Source organism: Pristiophorus japonicus, chromosome 1, assembly GCF_044704955.1.
Source record: "Pristiophorus japonicus isolate sPriJap1 chromosome 1, sPriJap1.hap1, whole genome shotgun sequence".
NCBI lineage: Eukaryota > Metazoa > Chordata > Chondrichthyes > Pristiophoridae > Pristiophorus > Pristiophorus japonicus.
In genome coordinates, this window is record NC_091977.1 from 501213913 (window position 1) to 501238649 (window position 24737).

Here is a 24737-nt window from a genome sequence, read left to right on the forward strand (position 1 = left end):
AATGATATCACGCAATGATCTCATGCCATGACGTCGTATCACCTTTTACAGAAGAAGCTATCGACGATGAGGTCCGTGCAGAGGCGAACAGGTGGGGAGCCACCAGTCCCCAGCGACATCACTGACATGGAGGAGCGAGTGCTCGCACTTGTGGGGAAGCACACGAACGCAACTGCAGACCTTGAAGTGATGCCATGTGAGTAAAGCTTACACCATTGCGTCATGTAAAGTCAATAGATGCCACACCCACTCATATCCGAACAATCATATATGATAGATGATTTCTAAAATTGTGATAGAAATAATGATGGCCTAATGAAAATCATTGGAATGCAAATGTGTTGATTGTCATGAAATGTGATGTCTGTGATGATTTTGAGAATGGTGGTGCTTTTGTCATGCATATGCTGTGAGTCGCGCTGGACTCATCTTGTGACCCTAGCACCCCCTTCTCTAATAACCTCATTTATGTTTTTCAGCTCAGCCAGCAAGACCACAGAAGTCAGAAGGTGGGGGCGTGGGGACCGACTCCCCAAACGATCCTACATCTGGTGCTGAGGAGCTCCAATTCTCGCCCGTCAATCTGCTGGGTCTGTTCTCCATGGATGAGAGTGCGGACTTCGAGGAACCTGCATCACCACGCTTCAGAAGCCATTCCACCTTAAGGCCATCTAGTGGTCCTCCGGTCATTCCCACATCCACTCTGGAGGGACCGGCCCCAAGCACCTCACCACAGGGCACTCCATTTGTCCCCGTGGAGGTCCCATGGACGCAGCAGGTCTGTTCCACGAGTGCCACATGACAGCGGAGAGATGGTACAGTTATCCAGGAGGACTATAGACATTGGTGACCAGCTCATCGAAGCATTGGGGGGGGCATATCCCGACAACTGAGTACATTCTGCGAATGGAGGAGGCCCTGGATGTGATAGTCAGGAACACTGCTGCCACAGGCCTCTCAGTGGTCCCTGAGTGCGACACTCCACCCCTAGGTCCACACCACTACTGCAAACGACAGATGAGAGCAAGGACCAAGACCCTGCTTCTGCATCAGAGAATGTTTCCCCCTCGGAACTCCCCGCTACCATACCCGTACAACCACCGCATCGACCTTCATCCCCCCCAATGTGGCACCACTTGAAGAGCTCTTCGGCCAGGCGCCGTGGAGCGAGGCACGGATGGGGTAGAGGTGGGGAGAAGAAGGGGAGGGGGGGAAGGAAAGTGAGATGCATGTCCGCAGGTGATGGCTGTGTTATATCTCCATCTGGGTGTATGCAATTTGCTGTATTGTATGGGGGCTTGGTACCACCCTTCTGCTTTGCCTTTGTATTCTGTGTTGCTGGACATGTTGAACATTTGATTGATGTCAGTGGTGGAAAAAGTGGGGTGTGGGCGGCCGTTGGTTGTTATTGCCTGTGATACTTATGATTTCAGACCAATGTTGGTATAACATTTTTTTTATTGAACATAACCTTGTTGCGCATTGTCTCAGATAGCTGGACCGTGACACACTGGTGATTCCTTAACATGAAAGGGTTAAATACAACTTAACTTCAATCAACGTAAACTTTAACTGGCACCAAGGTGATGGGCACCATTGATGTCTGAGCTGCACACACACAGCAGCGTGTCAGCGTTGTCACTCACATCAACGTTCTTTCAGGCAAATCGTTCAGATATCAGCTCCTCACGTAAGAGTGGGATTTCAAAAATGCCAGCCACACCGCTGGCGTTTGTTCAGAACAGTTCCACTTTTTGTGGGCGGTTTTTTGGGGCGAGCGATATTGTGGGCAATATGTGTACGACATGGTGAAATTGACCCTGGGTGATCTCATGGCCGCTAGTTTCAGTAAATATGCTCTTTACGACAAAAAAATGTGGGCGGGCGGTATTATTGAATTTTGGCATTATATCAGTGTGGAAATTAACGCTGGGTGATATTATGGTCGTTGATTTCGCCCATTCTGATGATTCCGCCCCAAAAAAGTGGGCGAGCGGTAATATTTTTTCCCGGCATTAAACACATGGGGAAAGTAACACTCGGCGATAAGTTTCCAACAAATGGGCATCAGTTTCCATTTTGTGGCTAAATGGGCGATATCTGGGCGCTATACCTCATTTCAACGGTAAAATAGGCATTAAGTGGGCGTTAAGCATGCAAAAAAAGTAGCGGTTCTAGCCCAAGGCCTTGATGTTCTGCTTAGTAAAATCCTGAGCTGAAATATGATCATCATCATCATCATCTTAGGCAGTCCCTCGAAATCGACTTGCTTCCACTCTAAAAGTGAGTTTTTAGGTGACTGAACCGTCCAATACAGGAATTACAGCCTCTGTCACAGGTGGAACAGACAGTCGTTGAAGGAAAGGGTGGGTGGGGAGACTGGTTTGCCGCATGCTCCTTCCGCTGCCTGCGCTTGATTTCTGCCTGTTCTCGGCGAAGAGACTCGAGGTGCTCAGCGCCCTCCCGGATGCACTTCCTCCACTTAGGGCGGTCTCTGGCCAGGGACTCCCAGGTGCCGGTGTGGATGTTGCATTTTATCAAGGAGGCTTTGAGGGGCGATAGAAGATTTGTAGCTGCCTGACCAGACATGGCCTGATCCCGCCACAATTTTTGGGGACAAGCTTCATTTAAATAAATACAGCAAGTTCCCAGCTTTATGAACACCATTCATTCGGAGCCTGCCCTTTGAGGGGCATGAATTACTGAGCTGCTGCAGAATTGAAAGGTCCGCAGCAGCAAAAAGAGGCAATGACAGCAAAAATAATTGTTTTTAACCAAAACTGAAATTAAGTTACGTCAAGAATGTCTGGTAGAACTGTGAACTCTGCACAGGCTTCAGATCTGGCAGGCGATGCAGGAACATAAGTCTTTCTGCACAAGATCTGATTGGCATGGAGTGAAGGAGGCCTGCAAGGAAAGCAACACAGCAGTGGTGACAGGAAGTTCAAGGGCAGTCAGTGCCAACTCAACTATCCCACGCGGTGGCGGGTGCAGGGGCAACGTACAGGGTTTTCCAATGTTACGATTTTTTAATCAAATGATATAATTAATTTTTACTCGGACCACTCCAGCTTTCGAACAAAAGTACCTCAGATCATTTGATAGGCCACAGAATGTCCTTCCAGAGCACAGTTCTGTAATGCGCCCAGTGAAAACTGACTAGTTGTGTCTGCAATGTTCAACAACAACAGCAATAACAACTTGTATTTATATTGGACCTTTAACGTAGTAAAACGCCCCAAGGCACTTCACAGGAGCTTTAGCAAATAAAACTTGACACCGAGCCACATGAGATATTAGGGCAGATAACCAAACGCTTGGCCAAAGAGGTAGGTTTTCAGGAGCGTCTTAGAGGAAAGAGAGGCAGAGATGTTTAGTGAGGAAAATTGTCGTGAATAGTAGCAAAGTTTTTGATAAACTAGAGACACATAACTGGTGCTTGGACTTGGTGGCTTTAAAGTTTTTGTCTGAAAACTGTTATTTTCTGTTCATTTGCATTATTTGATATGTTAGATTAATGGAAGTAAGAATGTTTCTATTACTGCCTTTATGTGAAACTCCTATTTTAAAAATAGCCCTTTGAAGTAGATTGTTTGGTCCGGCAAGCTCATTGTAAACTGAAAAAAATTAGTATGTACCTGCCCCTGCGATGTGTTCTAGGAATGATACTCCTGAACTGAGTTTGTGTTTGAGAGACTGGCCTGTGATGACAGGAGTGCAGGTGTTTTCTGCTATCTGAAGAAATACCTGGCTCCTGGTCAATGCCCATCGCCGTCAGGAACTTACAGTATGGGAAATGCACAAACTAAAAAATGTGGTGTCTTACACGTCACAATGGAGCAGCAATGCACATTAGGACTGCTCTACCCTTTCTGTTTCATTTGTAACAATTCTTTTTTCCTTCTAGTTTGAGCTGCAATGGATGCTGATTCATTGTGATCCACAACGAGCGCACCGTGAGGCCTGCACAGAGTTATCCATACAACAGGTAAAAAGCTCAGCCCCAGTTGGCTGAGCTTTCTGTCTCTCTATCTCTCTCACTTTTCTGTGAAGTTATTAGTCTGCCTCTGTTGGTTCTTTCTCTCCCTCTCTCCATTCCACTCTCTCCTCTTATTCCCATTGTCTTTGTGTTTTTCTCTCTCCTCTCTTTGTGTGTATCTCTTGCTCTCCTTTTTGACTTTCTTTCTTAATGTCGGTCACTTTGAGTTTGACTTTCTTGCTCCATCTTTCTCCTCTGCATATGTCCCTTTCCTTTCTTTGTGCAACTCTTTCCTCTCAATTTGTTGGTCTCTCTCCCCTCCACCCCCCCCCACCATCTTGTCTATCTCTCTTTCTCTGCGGTTTGTGCCTCCTCTGTTTGACAGCATTTCTTTGTGTGTTTCTTCTTAGTTTCTCCTCTCTGTTACCTTCCTCCTCTTTGTTATATTAGTATATACTGGATATGGGCAGATTAATACCACATAAAATTTCTGGATTGAATTTTTACTAAATTAGATCGGGATTCACATAAATTGTTTTTGAATCACAATTAAAAAAATAAAATGGTTTAAACCAAGAGATGGAGTTTGCATTTTTCACAACATTACAAGTGTAACTAGTCAATCTGAAACACAATTGATCGCAATTTGGCACCGAGAATCTTTTGGTGAAGGTATAAAACCCTGTACTTTCTTCTCAATACCCTTGGTTTTCCCAGACCATGCATCCCCTGGGCACTGGTCTCCACCAGTGCCTCTTTGAAGCTGAATGCTGAGAAGTATAGGAGAATAGTACTGAGAATTACATTCCCTTCAATTTTATTCCACCAATAGAAAAGTGGCTGTTATTAAATTGTGTTCAATTACTTTTCAGATGGACTAGAGGCATTAAAGCCACCTTGTAAGGTGTGGAGATTGGTTCAGACTCAATATAATGGCTCGCATCCTTTAATGGCCTGGCAGCACTCACAGCCTAGGGCTCCAAGGACCTTGGGGAAAGGAAGAGGAGGGAATGGGAGAGAACTATTCGTACTCACTAGGGCGAGCTAGTCTGTAGACCCATAGACCATATAAAGGCTCACTCCCTATCAATCTACATGGTATCCACTGAGCACAATATAAATGTATGACTAGGTGCTGTACCTGAAAATAGTTACTATAAAATAAAAACTTAAATGAGAGCCATAGCCCAGTATGAGTCACCACCTTCAGGAAAGGAGAAAGCTTGGGGAAAATATACATTTCATGTTAGATGAAGGAATTGAGTGTAATATCTCCAAGTTTGCAGATGACACGAAACCGGGTGGCGGTGTGAGCTGTGAGGGGGACACTAAGAGGCTGCAAGATTACTTGGACAGGTTAGGTGAGTGGGCAAATGCATGGCAGATGCAGTATAATGTGGATAAATGTGAGGTTATCCATTTTGGGGGCAAAAACATGAAGGCAGAATATTATCTGAATGGCAGCAGATTAGGAAAAGGGGAGGTGCAACGAGATCTGGGTGTCATGGTTCATGAGTCATTGAAAGTTGGCATGCAGGTACAGCAGGCAGTGAAGAAGGCAAATGGTATGTTGGCCTTCATAGCTAGGGGATTTGAGTATAGGAGTAGGGAGGTCTTACTGCAGTTGTACAGAGCCTTGGTGAGGCCTCAACTGGAATATTGTGTTCAGTTTTTGTCTCCCAATCTGAGGAAGGACGTTCTTGCTATTGAGGGAGTGCAGCGAAGGTTCACCAGACTGATTCCTGGGATGGCTGGACTGATATATGAGGAGAGACTGGATCAACCGGGCCTTTATACACTGGAGTTTAGAAGGATGAGAGGGGATCTCATAGAAACATATAAGATTCTGACGGGACGGGACAGGTTAGATGCGGGAAGACTGTTCCCGTTGTTGGGGAAGTCCAGAACAGGGGACACGGTCTTAGGATAAGGGGTAGGCCATTTAGGACTGAGATGAGGAGAAACTTCTTCACTCAGAGAGTTGTTAACCTGTGGAATTCCCTACCACAGAGAGTTGTTGATGCCAGTTCATTGGATATATTCAAGAGGGAGTTAGATATGGCCCTTACGGCTAAAGGGATCAAGGGGTGTGGAGAGAAAGCAGGAAAGGGGTACTGAGGGAATGATCAGCCATTATCTTATTGAATGGTGGTGCAGGCTCGAAGGGCCGAATGGCCTACTCCTGCACCTATTTTCTTTTCTAGAAGAACATGTCATCTATTGCGAGTCCTAATTTCCAGAGCAAACAGAATGGGCCGGATGTTCCTTGTTTTCTGAAGACCTTCCTCCTTTGCAATATATCTGTTCCAATAAGACATATATCTCTCCACCTATCACTCCACCACTTTTTTTCTCTTATATATGTTAAGCCATATGTTATGTATGTTTAAGAACATAAGAACATAAGAAATAGGAGCAGGAGTAGGCCATACAGTCCCTCGAGCCTACTCCACCATTTAATATGATCATGGCTGATCCAATCATGGACTCAGGTCCACTTCCCTGCCCGCTCCCAACAACCCCTTATTCCCTTATCGGGACAAACGTAACCTCACATTACTAATTTGTGCCTGCATGTGAATATCTCTTTAGTTAATATGTAGGATTTATTAACATGATGACTCTTGTTATATTTCAGTTCATTAGGTAGTTCTGCTAAGGTTTTTTCGACTAGGATAGAGTAATTACTGGGCCCACGTTATTTCAAATCATTTGATGCTGCTTCTATATACTAAGCTATAACTTATTAGTGAGGGTATTGAGTCCACACTGAGAACCCAGTAGATATGAGTTGGTCTTTTCCAGTGGTGGAGGTGCCTTCCTTCAGATCGTATATTGCAGTTGCCATCTCTGTGACTAATGATCAATGAAACAGAATCTAAAGGATGGGACCCGTGCTCAGCTATTTAATACACTGCCATATAGACCAGCACGATCTTAAGTTCAGTAACTGCTCTGTGAACTATATCCCAGCAAGGACCTTGGGGAAAGGAAAAGGAGGGGATGGGAGAAACATAGGAGCATAGAAAATAGGTGCAGGAGTAGGCTATTCAGCCCTTCGAGCCTGCACCACCATTCAATATGATCATGGCTGATCATGCAACTTCAGTAACCCATTCCTGCTTTCTCTCCATACCCCTTGATCCCTTTAGCCGTAAGGGCCATGTCCAATTCCCTTTTGAATATATCTAACGAACTGGCCACAACAACATTCTGTGGTAGAGAATTCCACAGGTTCACAATTCTCTGAGTGAAGAAGTTTCTCCTCATCTCGGTCCTAAATGGCTTACCCCTTATCCTTAGACTGTGACTCCTTGTTCTGGACTTCCCCAACATTGGGAACATTCTTCCTGCATCTAATCTGTCCAATCCCGTCAGAATTTTATGTTTCTATGAGATCCCCTCTCATTCTTCTAAATTCCAGTGAATATAAGCCTAGTCGATCCAGTCTTTCTTCATATGTCAGTCTTGCCATCCCAGGAATCAGTCTGGTGAACCTTCGCTGCACTCCCTCAATAGCAAGAATGTCCTTTCTCAGATTAGGAGACCAAAACTGGACACAATATTTAAGGTGTGGACTCACCAAGGCTCTGTACAACTGCAGTAAAACTTCCCTGCTCCTATTCTCAAATCTTATCGCTATGAAGGCTAACATGCCATTTGCCTTCTTCACCGCCTGCTGTACCTGCATGCCAACTGTCAATGACTGATGTACCATGACACCCAGGTCTCATTGCACCTCCCCTTTTCCTAATCTGTCACCATTCCGATAATATTCTACCTTCCTGTTTTTGCCACCAAAGTGGGTAACCTCACATTTATCTACATTATACTGCATCTGCCATGCATTTTCCCACTCACCTAACCTAACCTGCAGCCTCTTAGCATCCTCCTCACAACTCACACTACCACCCAGCTTAGTGTCATCTGCAAACTTGGAGATATTACATTCAATTCCTTCATCTAAATCATTAAAGTATATTGTAAGTAGCTGGGGTCCCAGCACTGAACCTCGCGCTACCCCACTCGTCACTGCCTGCCATTCTGAAAAGGACCCATTTATCTTGACTCTCTACTTCCTGTCTGTCAAACAGTTCTCTATCCACGTCAATACATTACCCCCAATACCATGTGCTTTAATTTTGCACACTAATCTCTTGTGTGGGAGCTTGTCAAAAGCCTTTTGAAAGTCCAAATACACCACATCCACTGGTTCTCCCTTATCCACTCTACTAGTTGCATCCTTAAAAAATTCTAGATTTGTCAAGCATGATTTCCCTTTTCTAATTCATGCTGACTTGAACCAATCCTGTCTCTGCTTTCCAAATGCGCTGCTATTACATCTTTAATAATTGCTTCGAACATTTTCCCCACTACTGAAGTCAGGCTAACCGGTCTATAATTACCCGTTTTCTCTCTCCTTCCTTTTTTAAAAAGTGGGGTTACATTAGCTACCCTCCAATCCATAGGAACTGATCCAGAGTCCATAGAATGTTGGAAAATGAACAGCAATGCATCCACTATTTCTAGGGCCACTTCCTTAAATATTCTGGGATGCAGACTATCAGGCCCTGGGGATTTATTGGCCTTCAATCCCATCAATTTCCCAAACACAATTTCCTGACTAATAAGGATTTCTTTCAGTTCCTCCTTCTCGCTAGACCCTCGGTCCCCTAATATTTCCAGAAGGTTATTTGTATCTTCCTTAGTGAAGACAGAACCAAAGTATTTATTCAATTGGTCTGCCATTTCTTTGTTCCCTATTATAAATTCACCTGATTCTGACTGCAAGGGACCTACATTTGTCTTCACTAATCTTTTTCTCATCACATATCTATAGAAGCTTTTGCAGTCAGTTTTTATGTTCCCTGCAAGCTTCCTCTCATACTCTATTTTCCCCCTCCTAATTAAACCCTTTGTCCTTTTCTGCTGAATTCTAAATTTCTCCCAGTCCTCAGGTTTGCTCCTTATTCTGGTCAATTTATATGCCTCTTCCTTGGATTTAACACTATCCCTAATTTCCCTTGTTAGCAATGGTTGAGCCACCTTCCCCGTTTTATTTTTACACCAGACAGGGATGTACGATTGTTGAAGTTCATCCATGTGATCTTTAAATGTCTGCCATTGCCTATCCACCATCAACCCTTTAAGTATCATTCGCCCGTCTATCCTAGCCAATTCACGTCTCATACCATCTAAGTTACCTTTATTTAAGTAATTCAGAACCCTAGTCTCTGAATTAACTGTGTCTCTCTCCATCTCAATGAAGAATTCTACCATATTAAAAGATTGCTAATTAATCCTCTCTCATTACACAACACCCAATCTAGGATGGCCAACTCTCTAGTTGGTTCCTTGACATATTGGTCTAGAAAACCATCCCTTATACACTCCAGGAAATCCTCCTCCACCGTATTGCTACCAGTTTGGCTAGCCCAATCTAAATGTAGATTAAAGTCACCCATGATAACTGCTGTACGTTTATTGCACGCATCCCTAATTTCCTGTTTGATGCCATTCCCAACCTCACTACTACTGTTTGGTGGTCTGTACACAACTCCCACGAGCATTTTCTGCCCTTTGGTGTTCCGCAGCTCTTCCCATACAGATTCCACATCATCCAAGCTAATACCCTTCCTTACTAATGCATTAATCTCCTCTTTAACCAGCAACGCTATCCCACCTCCATTTCCTTTCTGTCTCTCCTTTCTGAATATTGAATACCCCTGGATGTTGAGTTCCCAGCCTTGTTCACCCTTGAGCCATGTCTCCATAATCCCAATGACATCATATCCGTTAACAGCTGTCTGCGCAGTTAATTCATCCACCTTATATTGAATGCTCCTCGCATTGAGACACAGAGCCGGCAGGCTTGTTTTTTTAACATTCTTTGTCCTTTAAGAATTATGTTGTAAAGTGGTCCTTTTTGATTTTTGTCTTTGATTTCTCTGCCCTCCACTTTTACTTATCTCCTTTCTACCTTTTGCTTCTGCCCCCATTTTACTTCCCTCTGTCTCCCTGCATAGATTCCCATCCCCTTGCCATATTAGTTTAAACCCTCCCCACCAGCACTAGCAAACACTCCCCCCTAGGACATTGGTTCTGGTCCTGCCCAGGTGTAGACTGTCCGGTTTGTACTGGTCCCACCTCCCTCAAAACCGGTTCCAATGTCTCAGAAATTTGAATCCCTCCTTCTTGCATCATTCCTCAAACCACGCATTCATCTTAACTCTTCTGCTATTTCTACTCTGACTAGCACATGGCACTGGTAGCAATCCTGAGATTACTACTTTTGAGGTCCTACTTTTTAATTTAACTCATAGCTCCCTAAATTCAGCCTGTATGACCTCATCCCGTTTTTTCTCTATATTGTTGATACCTGTATGCACCATGACAACTGGCTGTTCACGCTCCCCCTCCAAAATGCCCTGCAGCCACTCTGAGACCTCCTTGACCCTTGCACCAGGGAGGCAGCATACCATCCTGGAGTCGCGATCGCGACCGCAGAAATTCCTATCTATTCCCCTTACAATAGAATCCCCTATCACTATAGCGTTCCCACACTTTTTCCTGCCCTCCTGTGCAGCAGAGCCACCCATGGTGCCATGAACTTGGCTGCTGCTGTCTTCCCCTGATGAGCCATCTCCTCCAACAGTATCCAAAGCAGTATATCTGTTTTGGATGGAGATGACCGCAGGGGCTTCCTGCACTGCCTTCCTACTCCTGCTCTGCCTGATGGTCACCCATTCCCTATCTGCCTTTTTAACCTTTACCTGCAGTGTGACCAACTCACTAAACGTGCTATTCACGACATTCTCAGCATCGCTGATGCTCCAAAGTGAATCCAGAGAGAAAACTATTAAGAAAAATACAAAGGCATGAATTCCTCCAGGGTGTCGACATGTAAATATAAGTCAAGCATTAATTTTTTTTCTTCCCATACCCCTGAAGGCAGTGACTGTTCCATGGGTACCAGCCAACCTTAGCAAGCATTTTTCATGTGTGTATCTAGATGAGTAGCTATTCCATCATGAGCGGTACCCTATTCTCATCCATCATCCACATTTGTGTACTTCCAACAGGAAGTCATTGAATAGCAATCAGGATCAGGAAGCCTGGCTACTTTATTATGCTGCCAGGCATACACAGACCAATTATCTCATCTACTGACTGGCAAAGATTAACCAACGCAGCGGAGACTGGGGCATTAAACCTGGGATTCAATGTTCCTGTTAAGCTGCATGGCCGTGCAGCGCTCTGGAGGTCCCGCGTAGGCTGCTTGCCAGCCTTACAGTGGGGACAAACCATGCAGGGGCGGAAATTTGAATGGGCTATGCAGCCTGTTAAAGGGGCCACGCACCCAAACAAAATTAAGCGGAATATTGCTGGCATCTACCCGGATCCATTCCGCACTGAGAACTGGACTTATCAACTGAGCCGTTAGGGAACCTTTTCACCACTGATTTTAATATATTCCCAATTATGTATGTGTCGGACATCTGTGGGAAATATATTGTTTTTATTTCATTACTTCAGCTATGCATTCAATTCAAATTTTCCCTTCATATTATTAAATTAACTGAGACTGCAAGTGATTGGGATGTGCCAAGCTGCTCTCCTCTTCTCTCTCCCGTTCCCAGAAATTCAGCCAAATTTGAATTTGAAAGTTCATGCTTTCATATCCAGGAGGATGGGGATGGATTTTGAAATTCAAGTCGATCTGTGCATCTCGCACTTTCTGATCTGTTGTCCCATGTCTGTCGCCCCGTCTCCCCTAATTTATGACACAGTTCCTTAGTTTTTCTGCTGAGCTTTCTGAAGCAAATTCTGGCTATCTGAAGCTGCCCCCTAAATACCTGAATGATTCAGGTGCCGGCTGTTCAGCTGAATAGACATTGCTTCTGCCCTCCACTAGAGGGCATGCATTATTGTTAGCAATTCCATAATTTGGTACCCCTCGGGATATTTTTGTCCCTTCCTCAGTCCTTAATTTTTAAACATATTTTATTAGTTTAGACTTTATCTCATATCAAGAAGAAAAAAATACAAGGGCAGATATAAACTTAGGGAGACAGCAACAGCAATAACATATTGTGTATATATAGAAAGAACTTGAATTTATTTAGCAGCTTCCATGACCTCAGGACTTTCCAAAGTGATGTACAGCCAATTAATTATTTTTTAATTGTAGTCACTGTTGTTTAGTATATCTTAGGAAATTAAAAAAATAATATTCACAGAAACATCAGAATAATCCTCTTTAATTTTTATTTCCCCCCTCCCTTGATGGCACTGATGTTATAGTATGGGTCCATGGGCACCAACTGCTCCCTGCTATCTCAGCCAAGAGGCTGCTGTGTATGTGTGAGCCTTGACTAATGAATGTCAACAGAGTATTCAACCATGTGGTGACATTCCGACTTTGTCCTCACTTGACGTCACACACACACTTTATCCAGGAGGGAGAGGGGAAATTACTGGACAGCCATCAGGAACTGTGTCTGATCTTCTTTAGCCCAGGAACACTGAAGAAATTGTAGTTCCAATATGACTGCACCATTTGAGATCAGGAACCTTACCACAGAGTGGAATTATGTTGAAAAATGCCTACTCTGTATGGCTCAGTGTGACACTGGGTAGTACATCTAGCAGCTGAGCTGTTGAAGGAGTTCCCTGTTCAGAATACTTGAAAGTTATTTTATTCTGCTGTCATACTGCACCTTTGGCACCAGTGCCATGCTGAAATGTTCAGTGAGCCAGTGTGAACCCATATTGTTGTAAGTGAAACTATTCCAAGAGGTGGCCTTCGATTGGTTTCACTTCTTGCCAGCAGCAGTGTAACTCCCACTGTCTTTCATTTACTTCCCCCCTTTCCCCAGCCATTCCCCCACTTTCCCCTCTATTTTCCTCACTCCTTTCCTGAAGTCACTGACTCAGGCTGGAGTACAGTGCCACAGGAGCTGGTAGTTCGCCAGTACTTCACCCAAGTGGTCTTCCTTCATGTACACACACTCGGCCACTGAACATCAGATATTAGACCATGAAGAAACATAGCAGCTGATCTTGGCATCAACATCGACATGTTGTTTCCAGCATGGGTCACTGAGCAGCAGTTTGCAGCGGGAACCATAGTTGAGTGAGAATGTAATTAGCTCACTCAGAATACACTGGAAATCGAATCTGAGATCTTCTTGCCCTGGTATGGCTCAGCTGCTCATTGACTCAACCTGTTGACCCATTGGGGAAGCCAGATAACCTACAGTTAAAGGAAAACATGTGTGCTTGTTTGAAAGTGATGAAGTCACATTGGAAGGATTCCTTATGCTGACATGTTCCTTTTAAATTAACGTAATAACTCTTATATCATAATAACTCTTGAAGAATGAAAACTCAACTTAGATCAATATGGAATAACAAGTTACCTACATATGAGGAATGAATGAGTTCCCACCACTGAATGGTACAGCAGGCGGTGAAGAAGGCAAATGGCATCTTGGCCTTCATAGCGAGTGAATTTGAGTATAGGAGCAGGGTGGTCTTACTGCAGTTGTACAGGGCCTTGGTGAGACCACACCTTGAGTATTGTGTGCAGTTTTGGTCTCCTAGTCTGAGGAAGGATGTGTTTGCTATTGAGGGAGCGCAGCGAAGATTCACCAGACTGATGCCCGGGATGACAGGATTGACATATGAAGAAAGACTGGATCGACTAGGTTTATATTCAATGGAATTTAGAAGAATGAGAGGGGATCTCATAGAAACATATAAAATTCTGATGGATTGGACAGGTTAGATGCAGGAAGAATGTTCCCGATGTTGGGGAAGTCCAGAACCAGGGGTCACAGTCTAAGGATAAGGGGTAAGCCATTTAGGACCAAGATGAGGAGAAACTTTTTCACTCAGAGAATTGTGAGCATGATGAATTCTCTACCACAGAAAGTTGTTGAGGCCAATTCGTTAGATATATTCAAAATGGAGTTAGATGTGGCCCTTACGGCTAAAGGGATCAAGGGGTATTGAGAGAAAGCAGGAATGGGGTACTGAAGTTCATGATCAGCCATGATCATTTCAAATGGTGGTGCAAGCTCGAAGGGCTGAATGGCCTACTCCTGCACCTATTTTCTATTTTTCTGTGGTATCTTTGAGGGAGGAAGTCGAGATACGTATATAAAGTTTAATAAAAAAGCCCCCTAATTTCTCAGTTATAAAGGCATTCTCCAAATGATCCACATAGACTAGGAAGATCTCATATTTGATCACTAGACTACACTAAATTAGTTGATCTGAGCTGGGAAATCAGAGATGAAGCAACAATTGTTAGCATCATTTAGTGCACCGAGGGATAAACAAATAGCTAAGGTTTCCTGATTGGAAGTCAGTAATTTGTGCTTGATTATGTATATATTGAGTGAGGATGTAATTGGACAGTTTTGTCATAGCCCTAACAGACTTTCTTTGGAAACTACACAAAGATGTCACTGCAGTGGGCAGCGGAGGAAAATCGTGTGGCAAACAGTTGTGCCATCTTCCCGCTGCCTAGTGCCACTTCTGTAATTTCTCACTGGAGGTGACGTTGGGCATACAATACATGCATCCAAATGTAAGTGGGTGCATGGTAATGAGATACAAATATTGAGAATACATCATATGACATGCATCCTGCCCATTGCACCATAGCAACGCTGGGCGCTAATAATGTTGATTCGTTGCTGGTGGCCAGCATTGCTAAGGAGGCAGAGAGGAGGCATTTAAAGAGCTGTGGCTGACCCAGCGGCTATGCAAACATTATCAGAACCCCCCAAAAAATGATAGTAATTACCTTGATCTTGATCTGATCCTGACCTTCAAACTGACCTCAGAGAATTGACTGAGGTCTTGGGCACAGGCAGAAGGTTTACCCCACGGAGGTTGCGCTGCTCTAGGGGTCTAAAGGAAAAGCTGTTGCTCATTATCCAGGCTACATGTTAAGAATGAGCACTTGGGTGAGGTGCCAGATGGTGGCTGGTACCAGTGGAACAGTACCCCTATCTAGATCAGCACTTCAAAAGAGGTGGGGAGCAAATCTATTTGGGCAAAAAAGTAAAGAAACCTTTGTTTTGGAACAGGGCAACCAGCCAAGTTTAACATTTGGCAAATACACGTAGCCCTTTTTTTAATCCAGTTGCACCATTTGGCAGGAGATCAGGCTAGTCTTGTTTGGTGAACCCTGATTTGCACAAAAAGGCGAACCAAACTTCAGATGCAGTATTGTATGTGATACAGCAGCATACTGGCTATCGCGCTGGGTTAGCAACCCATGAGTTCAAATCACACAATGCCAAGTTGTGAAACTGATAATCTCAGAATTAATATCATCTCAGAATTTGTGGGCTAGTACCACAAGAAATGACCATGAGTTGTTGTGTAGGGGAACCTGCTACCTCTACATACAACTTCAGACCACATTATGTGGTTGACTCCCAATATGACCCGGGGTGTGTGAATAAATGCTAGTGTCGCCACATCCTGCAAACAAATATATATATATATATCTTAAAAGTCAGATTATCAAAGTAAAAGGATCTCTTCCTTTGTTTAAATGTGACCAATTCATTTGCAGCAGGCTATTTTTCTCTTCCTTCAAACTTTAGCAGCCTTTCTTTACCAAACTGATCGATTCGTGAGACACTGTTGGGTAGATTTAAATAGACCTCCAGGGGCCCAGGCTGTCTGGTGTGTAGAATATCACTCTTAAACCTTTCCAATACGATACATTGGAAGTTGGGGGTTGATGGGGGGATGGGGGGGGGTGTGGTTAATGATGAAACCTTTTCTATGGGAAGGTGAGGAGGGTCTTGTACTCATACTTGTCAGATAGAGGTCAGATCACAAAATGGCTGACCACCCTAGCTCCTGACTTCACTGTACTTTGCATATGTTCCTCATCTTTGCCCCAAGAAGTAAATGTGTTTCACACTTTTAAGACAGTGCTAACCATTACTTTTTCCAATTTTTCTCCCTCTCAGAGAATTATCCCTAATTCCGAGGTATTCAGTAATTCATTCTAATGGATGCAATTGACAGTTTCAGTAGCTCTTAGAACCAGTGTGTGTTAAATATAGTTCTTTGTAGCATCATAATTTACGCATGATTCTATAGAATAGAATGCATGCAAGTTCTTTGGTACAATTCCTATTAGAAAACCTAGTTTGTTTAGTTGCCTGCATGTGCTGTAGAACTGCCATTAATTAAATACTTTTTAATATAGTTTAGGTTTAGGAGGCAGTATCTCCTTTATCGATCTCTTTGAAAATTCCTCTGGTTTAAAAAAAAGGTTCATGATTGCAGCAAAATACCACACCAGGTATTCATTAACCAACAAACGGTCAGAGATTAAAACTCCAGGTCTCACTGTTTCTGTGACCATCCGTTTCAATTCAGAGAAGGAAAATGGTGAGATGCTGAGGGACCGGTTCTTTTTACTTAACTTATTTTGTTTGGAATTCTTCATGATACATTATCAACCAGGGGTTTTAACATAGAAAACCAACCTGAGGTGCTTCCCAGTGGTGTGAGGAAAAATGGACACCAAGCCACAGAATGAAAGATTAGGAAGGGTGATCAAAAGCTGAGTCAAAGAGGTAGGATTCAGTGAAGGGAGGGAGGGAGATGGCAATTTAGGGAAGGAAATTCAGACCCAAGTGGCAGAAGGCACAACCTCCAAGGGTGCGGTGAAGGAGGAGGAATGCACAAGAGGCCAGTGTCAGAGAGTTTGGGAGGTGGTAGAGGGAACTGAGGATAGGGAAGGGTGAGGCCATGGAGAGATTAAAACATAAGGGCCCAGAAATTTGATTGTGCCTAAAAATGGTGCGCAGGGAACAGGAGGAATGCTGCACGTACCTGTTCACATGGTCCGAGGTAACACGTTAAATTTGTGCTGGGACCTCGTTAAAATGATTCCACCATGTAGCTAGTGCCATCACTCATTGGCTGCACGCCTCCTTGCAGAGTGGAAAATTGAGAGTCTTTGACGCCACTTAAAGGCAGCCAACACCTCTTAAAGGGGATGTGCATTCTGGCTGCAGGCAGCAGGGAAACATTGTCAAAGGGTTAAAATGGCTGGAAGAATTCTAGACAGGGCAACCAGCTTCTCCGATGCCACGTTGGAGGCCCTGGTTCTGGTGGTGGACAGGAGAGGGAGATCCTGCCATTCCTCCGCTGCCCAGGGAGTTAATTGCCCTCATAGGTCGCTGAGGAGGTCACTGCCAGGAGTTTTGCTTCCAGGAAACGGCTGCAATACCGGAAAAAGTTCAATGACCTCACCAGAGTCATCAAGCTAAGAAACAGCTCTCTTAGTCTCTGCTCACAGATCCACCACTTCCAGCCTTGCTACTCACAATGCACCCCTCCTTCAAATCCCTTCCCTCTCCTACAATCACTGCATCACACTTCTCTCCAGTTCCTGCTCCTCATACTCACACACTCACCCCAATTGCAGCCCTCACTATTACAACACTCACTTTTCTGCAGCTCCCATCTTACATACAGCATGCCAACTATTCCACCATGACAGATACATTCTCTAAAAACCTTGGAAAACTGTCACTAAAACAGTTTCGTCTTTCTTGCAGGAGAAAGCTGCAGACAACCTACACCAGGAGGCTGCCGTTGGAGGCCACGCCCGTCTGTACACCCTCTCCCTTGTGGAAGAAAATGTGTGGGCCATTACAGGCAGGGGGAGAGGCATGTTCATGCTGGAGGAGATGTCACTCAGGGACTCGGGTTCACCACACTTTATCCTCTTTCTCCCTTCTTACTTCTATCTCTCCCCACACACTCGACATGACAATCTGTAACTGCTTTCACCAGCGGTTTCTTCCTCTGCTCTGCCTTGTCCCTCTCTTTCCTCTCAGGTGCTAGAAATGTGAAGATACCTCTGCCACTTCAGGAAGAGAATGCCAGCCTTCCTGAAGATGCAGCTCGCTCTGACCCTAGCATGCGCCAGTTCAGAGATTGTAACCACGCATACTTCAGAGGCTAGGTGTGAGGAGGGATCTTCCCGGGGCACAAGAGCTTGGACATGGGCATAGGATGCCACAGGCACCAGGTCGCCGGAGGGTGAGGTCACATGGGAATATAGGGACAGGAATAGGTCATTCAGCCCCTATTCTGTCATTCAATTAGATCATGGCTGATCGGTATCTCAACTCTCTTTACCCGCCTTGGTTCCATATCCTTTAATACCCTTATCTATCAAAAATCTATCAATCTCAATTTTGAAATTTTCAATTGACCTAACCTCAACCAGTTTTTGGGGGAGAGAGTTCCAGATTTCTACTACCCTTTGTGTGAGGAAGAAGTTCCTGACATTACTACTAAACAGTCTAGCTTTAATTTTAAGGTTATACCCCCATTGTTCTGGACTCCTCCAACAGAGGAAATAGTTTGGGGCCAAAATTGCCCCCTCTTTAAGGGCCATTGCTGCCTCTTAGAGGTGGTAATGGGGCGGTACCGCCTTTCCAACCGGGGGCAGGCAGATGGGCCAACCCATCAGAAATTGCCCCCGTGTTGGGGGCGTCAGAAACGGGTCTCCGCTCCGTCCGTGTTCCAGTCCCATTGGGCACTCGTCAACCCCTTACCATCCGCCGGTGACCCTTTTCCACCCTGTGAGGGAAATTGCCCCGCGGGAGCGGAGGTGCCACCGCTCGGTGCCTCTGACAGCTTTTCCCGGCGGGAAGCTGCCAATGGCTGGGTGATGCGTCCGTCCTTAAAGGGGAGTGCGCATTGCCACGGCCGCCATTTTATTTTAAGTGTCGGTTGACTCTGAAGTTGGCCCAATAATGGTGGTCATGTGTTCGGCCAACAGATAGCCTGGCAACCCCTCTTGGGTGCTGGACCGCTGGCCTGGCCGAAGCCCTCCTTGGTGGCCCAGTGGGCGCCACTAAAGTGGCTGCAGAGTTCGCAGAGGCCCTCTACTTTAACTGAAGGGGAGGAATGTTGTGAGGCTTTGCATGTTGTGATGCTTCGCGCTGACATTCTAAGCACGCATCAATGACATAGCCCGTCTTCCGCCCTGCTCCCGACCCACTTCCGCCTTGCTCCCAACCCATTTCTGCCCTGCTCCACACCCTCTTCCATCCCGCTCCCGACCTACTTCCATCCCGCTCCCAACCGACTTCCACCCCGCTCCGAACCCACTTCCGCCCCGCAGCTGCCCGAAGCATCGCCCGAACACATTGAAAAAAAGAGGGCAATTTTGCTACATTCTCTGCCCCAAGGATTTGGGCGGAGAATAATCACTTAATTCAAATTATCTCCGCCTTTCTCTCTACCCTCTAAACACCTCAATTATATTATCCCTTAATCTATATTCCAATGAATACAAGCCTAGTCTATGCAATCTTTCCTCATAACTTAATCCTTTTAGTCACAGTATCATTCTGTTGAATCTGCGATGCACCACCTCCAAGGCCAAAATATCCTTCCTGAGGTGAGGTGCTCAGAACTGAACGCAGTTTTCCAGATGTGGTCTAATCAGAGCTGTATACAACTATAGCATAACTTCCACCCCTTTGTAGTCTAGCCCGCTGGAGATAAAGGCTAACATTCCGTTAGCCTTTTAAATAATTTTTTGTACCTTTCCACTAGTTTTTATTGATTTCTGTACATGGTCCCCTAAATGCCTCTCCTCTTTAGTTCCTTACTTTCCTGCAGAGGTCTCAGCTGCTGAGTTCGAGGGCATACACCAGGAAATGCTAGCTGCACTGGGTACCATGACAGTGAAACTGATCATAACGGTTCAGGGCATGAAGGAGTCCAGCTTTAAGCTTCTTGCAAGGCTTTGTGCAGAGCACGGAGCCAATTCTGGCCAACATGCACCGACTGAACTGTTCCATGCACGCGGCAATGGTGCCCATCATCATGACAGCTCTGACAGCTTTTGTTGCGCCCATGCCATATCAGACCAAAAACATCCTCATTCAATGTCTAATCTAGCCTCTAAAGTCCGCGTGGCATCAATATCTGAGAATGTGCTTGCGAGAGTCAGATTAAGTGATGATGCATCTTCAGCAACATGGCGTTCCTCTTCCACCACTGGCTGAGGGGTGTTGACATTCTCAGCAGTTGAAATGAAAGAATGGGGGCAGGGTTATTTTGTGGTGTGAGGACAGCAGGGAGAAAGAAGTGTGTGTTGAAAGCATACACAGCTTTTCCTGCAGAGTGTTTGGGGTGAGGGAAAAGTGAAAAGAGACAAAGACGATTAGGTATAAATAAAACCCTATGTGAAGTCTCATCCAGCATTGCCAGTGGCCAGGACCTCTCTGCTCCTTCCCATTATTGCCAGGATGTTCTCTTCCAGAGAGGAGCTGCTATGCTGACATGCTCTTCCTCCTCCTGTTGCCTGCTGTTGTGCACGACCTTCTCCTGCAAGAAAGATTAAAGCGTGTTAATTGAGAGTCTTGTGAGGTGTTTGGAGAATGTGGCTGTCATGGTAAAATAGTTGACAGTGTGTGTGATGTGAGTGATGGGTAAGTGAAGCTGATAATAGTGCTGAGTGAGTGAAGGAGGGCGGTGTTGTGATTGCTGTGAGTGTTGGAATTAACAAGACTGTGGTTGGTGCAGCTGTGATGAAAAAATGTGAGATCAGTCTTCTTACCTTAACAACTCTAGTTAGATCCTTATTCTTTTTCTGCACTGCAGCCATGTTCTTGGGGCAGTGCTGCTGGCATTGATGTCATAAGGACATAAGAAATAGGAGCAGGAGTCGGCCATTTGGCCCCTCGAGCCTACTCCGCCATTCAATAAGATCATGGCTGATCTGATCATGGACGTGATTCCCCATCACAAATGTGTGAGATCCTCACACTGAATAATCAGCAAAGTCCCTGCACAGAGAAACAACGTACAAAACCTCCCTCGCACAAAATGGGAGAAGTTTCATACACTGAATGGTGGCCCCTCCTCCCACCCCTTCCCCATCCCTCCCCATCAGCCTCCTCCCCATCCCCCACACCCCCTGCCCTTCCCATCCCTTCCCCATCCCTCCCCATCAGCCTCCTCCCCTTCCTCTGCAGCCCCTGCCCTTCCCCCATCCCTCCCCCTCCTTGTCCCCCACAGCCCTTCCCCCACATCTCTTTACCCCTCACCCCTCTCGCCGTACCCATCCCTCCTCCTTCTCACTCCCCCACCCCATCCCCACATTCCCCTCCCCCTTCTTCCCCCATTCCCCCTCACCCCTCCCCATCATTCCCCCTCCCCACCTCTTTCCCCATCCCTTCCCCTCCTAGTCCCCCACCGCCCCTTCCCCTCCACTTCCCATTCCCCCTCACCACTCTCGCCATCCCCATCCCTCCCCCCTCCCACCCCCCCTCCCCACCCCCACATCCCCCTCCTCCTTCCTCCCCGCATTCCCCCTCACCCCTCCCCATCCTCCTTCCCCCATTCCTCCCCCCATTCTACACCCCTCATTCCCCCTCTTCTCCCTTCCCCCATCCCCTCTGTCCACTGCCTGCGGCAATGTCCTGAGCGATGTCCTCCCATTGCCTGCTCAGCAGATGCCTGGAGGACTTCCTGACCCTGGAGGAAAAAGGATGTTGCTCCTCCTTTCCACTGCCTGCAGCAATGCCATGGGAGAGGCTTGGTGTCTGCTCTCTCCCTCCTTCAGCCAGGTGTCCTTCTCACTTGCTGTTGGAGAGCAGCAAACAGAAGGCACAGAGGCCATCGACCAGTCCCGCAACACACTCCTCATAGACCTCATAGGCCTAAACCTGTGTTCCTACCCCTCCAGCAGAAGGGCCTGTCAGGGGGCATGCCTGTGTCAAGGGTATATAAATATGTGTACACACACACACCACACGCACACACATATTACATAAATATTATTTAGCTTCCAGGTTATGGCTGTTCTAAGGCAGCGTTCAATCTTTCCCAATAATATAATAACAGGCAGATAGAGACACAGATATAAACAGGTCAAAAGAGAGGCACAGACAAACACAGAAGCAGCGATATTAACAGGGGTGGTTTTGGTAAACGGGGGCGGGGGGGGCGATGGGCGGTGGCGAGGAGTTTTGGTCAGGAAGCACTCTGTAGCAGGCAGCAGCTGCAGATAAGGGACCTGCAGCTGCTAATGGGAGTGTGGCGTGGGGGGGGGGGAGGGGTCCGATCCTCAATCCCAGGGGGTGCGGACCCCCATCCTGGGGGGCACGATCCCCGATCAGGAGTGAGGGAGGTGGGCCAGGGGGGAAGGGGGCAGCAGGGGAGGTACTCCTGCTCGTCCTAGCCCACCAGCAGTGCTGTAAAGGCACTTACTTTTTCCCCGAAGCCGTCCTCGCCTCCCTTGAGCTGTCTGGTTTCCTGAGGCCCAGAAAACCTGACTAGCCAGTGTTAAACCTGTAAAGCAGGTTAAATGTGAGGCTCCCAGCCTCATAATAATATTTAAAGAGCCAACCTTGTCACCTGGGAACAGGCTGGCAACCCTCCCTCTGCCCCTTCTCCGTTAAACCCGGAAGTGAGTGGGTTGGAGGCAAATTGGAATCAGGTTTGAGATTTAAACATTTTTAACATCTCAACTGACCCAACCCACCTGTTATTAGGGTTTAAAATTGCCCCCATAAACACAGACACTCATAGAGACAGGCAATTGAGTTAGAGAGCCATAGACAGTACCTCCCAAACCCGTGACCTCTACCACCTGGAAGGATGGGCAGCAGGGACATGGGAACACCACCACCTCCAAGATCCCGTTCAAGTCACGCACCATCCTGACTTGGAAATATATTGCCGTTCCTTTATCGTCGCTGGGTCAAAATCCTGGAAATCCCTACCTAACAGCTCTGTGGGAGTAGCTTCCCCACACAGACTGCAGCCGTTCAAGAAGGCAGCTCACCACCATTTCTCGAGGGCAATTAGGGATGGGCAGTAAATGCTGGCCACCCACATCCCAGGAAAACGAATAAAAAAACACACTGACACAAGTTATATATTCTCATCCATCAAGATAATCACTCAGCCAAGTACAGGTCATCGTAGACAAGCACACATACAATGAAATCAATATGCAGCCAAGCAGAATACAGACATACATATTGACATAGATATCCATGTATATGAGATATGCATACACAGACATTCACATGTGTATTCACACAGAAATACAGTGCAACACAAAACGTACCCCAAACTCTTGTGTGGGTGTTTTGCAGTTAGTGTAAGTGATGCAACTTACAATGCTGACATCCTGCAGAAGACCAGCAAGAGGTGAGGTGCTGTCTCTTTAAGTAGTTGCACGCTTGTCTGTACACTCTGAGTAGAGTAAAAGATTTGGGACGAAATGGCTGGAACTGTTTGAAGAAATGTATCCAGTGACTGCACAATGTTAATTTAATTTCTATTTTACATATTTCCAGTAGAAATTTCATGAGGGGTACAAAGTTTTGTTTAACAATCACCTATTTTCCAAAAGAAAGTAAAAAATAATTTTAGACAAAGATTTAAAAAATCCCTTTAATTTTTAATGACACAATTTAATAACACTCTGCCGAGAAGCCGTAAGCTATTTTTTTTCTGCCGTCTTCTCCCTCGTTCCCTGAAGCTGCTGAACCATTAGTGGGGATGGACACAGACACCAACACTACTCCTGCTCCTTCCCAATTAGCTGTTACTTGGCAAAGACCAGCAGCACATTTCAGGGACTGATTCACTGCCAGCCTGTGATTTTATGACCATTAATTTTAATGTACATAGAATTAGCTGTTCAGGGTGCGGAATTTTCCTGATAAGCATTCTCAGCCGGTGCCAGAAGTGCTGAGGTGGAAAATCTCAGCCTTCACCAAAGGAAAAAGAAGCGTTTGTGATCCATTATGTCCTCAATTTGTATATATATATATCTAAAAAAATATGCACTTTTTTAAATCAAGGGGAAAAGGGCTAAAAAATTGAACTACACTGTTAAAAATGTAAATACTTCTATTTTAATGTAATTTTTCTTCAAAAACAAGTTAGTCGGGGAATAATGAGGGAATGAACTCCTTTGTTCACTATGGGGGTGAAATTTATATTCGATGGTAGAGCAAAGCGGGTGATAATGAATCAGTAGCCCATTTTACACCGCGTCCAATTTACTGACATCAATGGGAAGAATATCGGGCAGGTGTAAAATAAACTATTGATTTACTATCGCCCATTTTGAGCTACCTCCGAAGACCAATTTCACCCCTATGTGTATTCGGTTGTGAAGCTTTCTCCAGTTTGGTATCGGACTGAAACTGTAAAAGTTTCCCTGTATCCTACACCATCTCCATTCAAGGAGACAGGCAACCAATCTATCCCTGGGCACCTTCCCAATGTTGCTCTGTATACGCGTGCTAGGAACCGCATAACAATTTTATAGAGGGAATCTTCCCTTGATTTTCTTTTCCGTTTGGGGAACCAACTTTGATCAGTTCCTTCCCTATAGTGTGTGGGGACTCGAGGGTGTGGAGCATGTCTTTTCTGCAGGGATATATGAACAGAAAAGTTACTAATAAACTTTTAAGAAAAAATAAAATTGTTCCATCCTGAAGGAAATTTAAAAGTAACGCTTAATTTATTATCCTCGCCTCATACTTATTCAGTCCTCGCAGAGTTTAGGGGAAAATTTGATGATCTATAGTTAGTTTAGAAAAAAAATGATCAGTGAAATTTTGGTTGTTTCAACTGGAATGCAGTTGAACCTGGGCTTTGAGCAACAGATGAATAAAATGAAGCCACTACAATTCACCAAACTTTCCATTTTTATCAT

General features: G+C 45.4%; 1 protein-coding gene across 1 annotated transcript in view; it reads left to right on the top strand.

The window, feature by feature from the left end:
* Positions 1 to 24737, top strand: part of LOC139260322 (collagen alpha-1(IX) chain-like) — a 194166-nt gene that overhangs the window by 37487 nt on the left and 131942 nt on the right. The window contains exons 6-7 of the mRNA XM_070876799.1: positions 3908 to 3988; positions 15982 to 16002. Of these exons, the coding sequence (XP_070732900.1) occupies positions 3908 to 3988; positions 15982 to 16002 (102 nt within the window). The remainder of the gene's footprint in view (positions 1 to 3907; positions 3989 to 15981; positions 16003 to 24737) is intronic.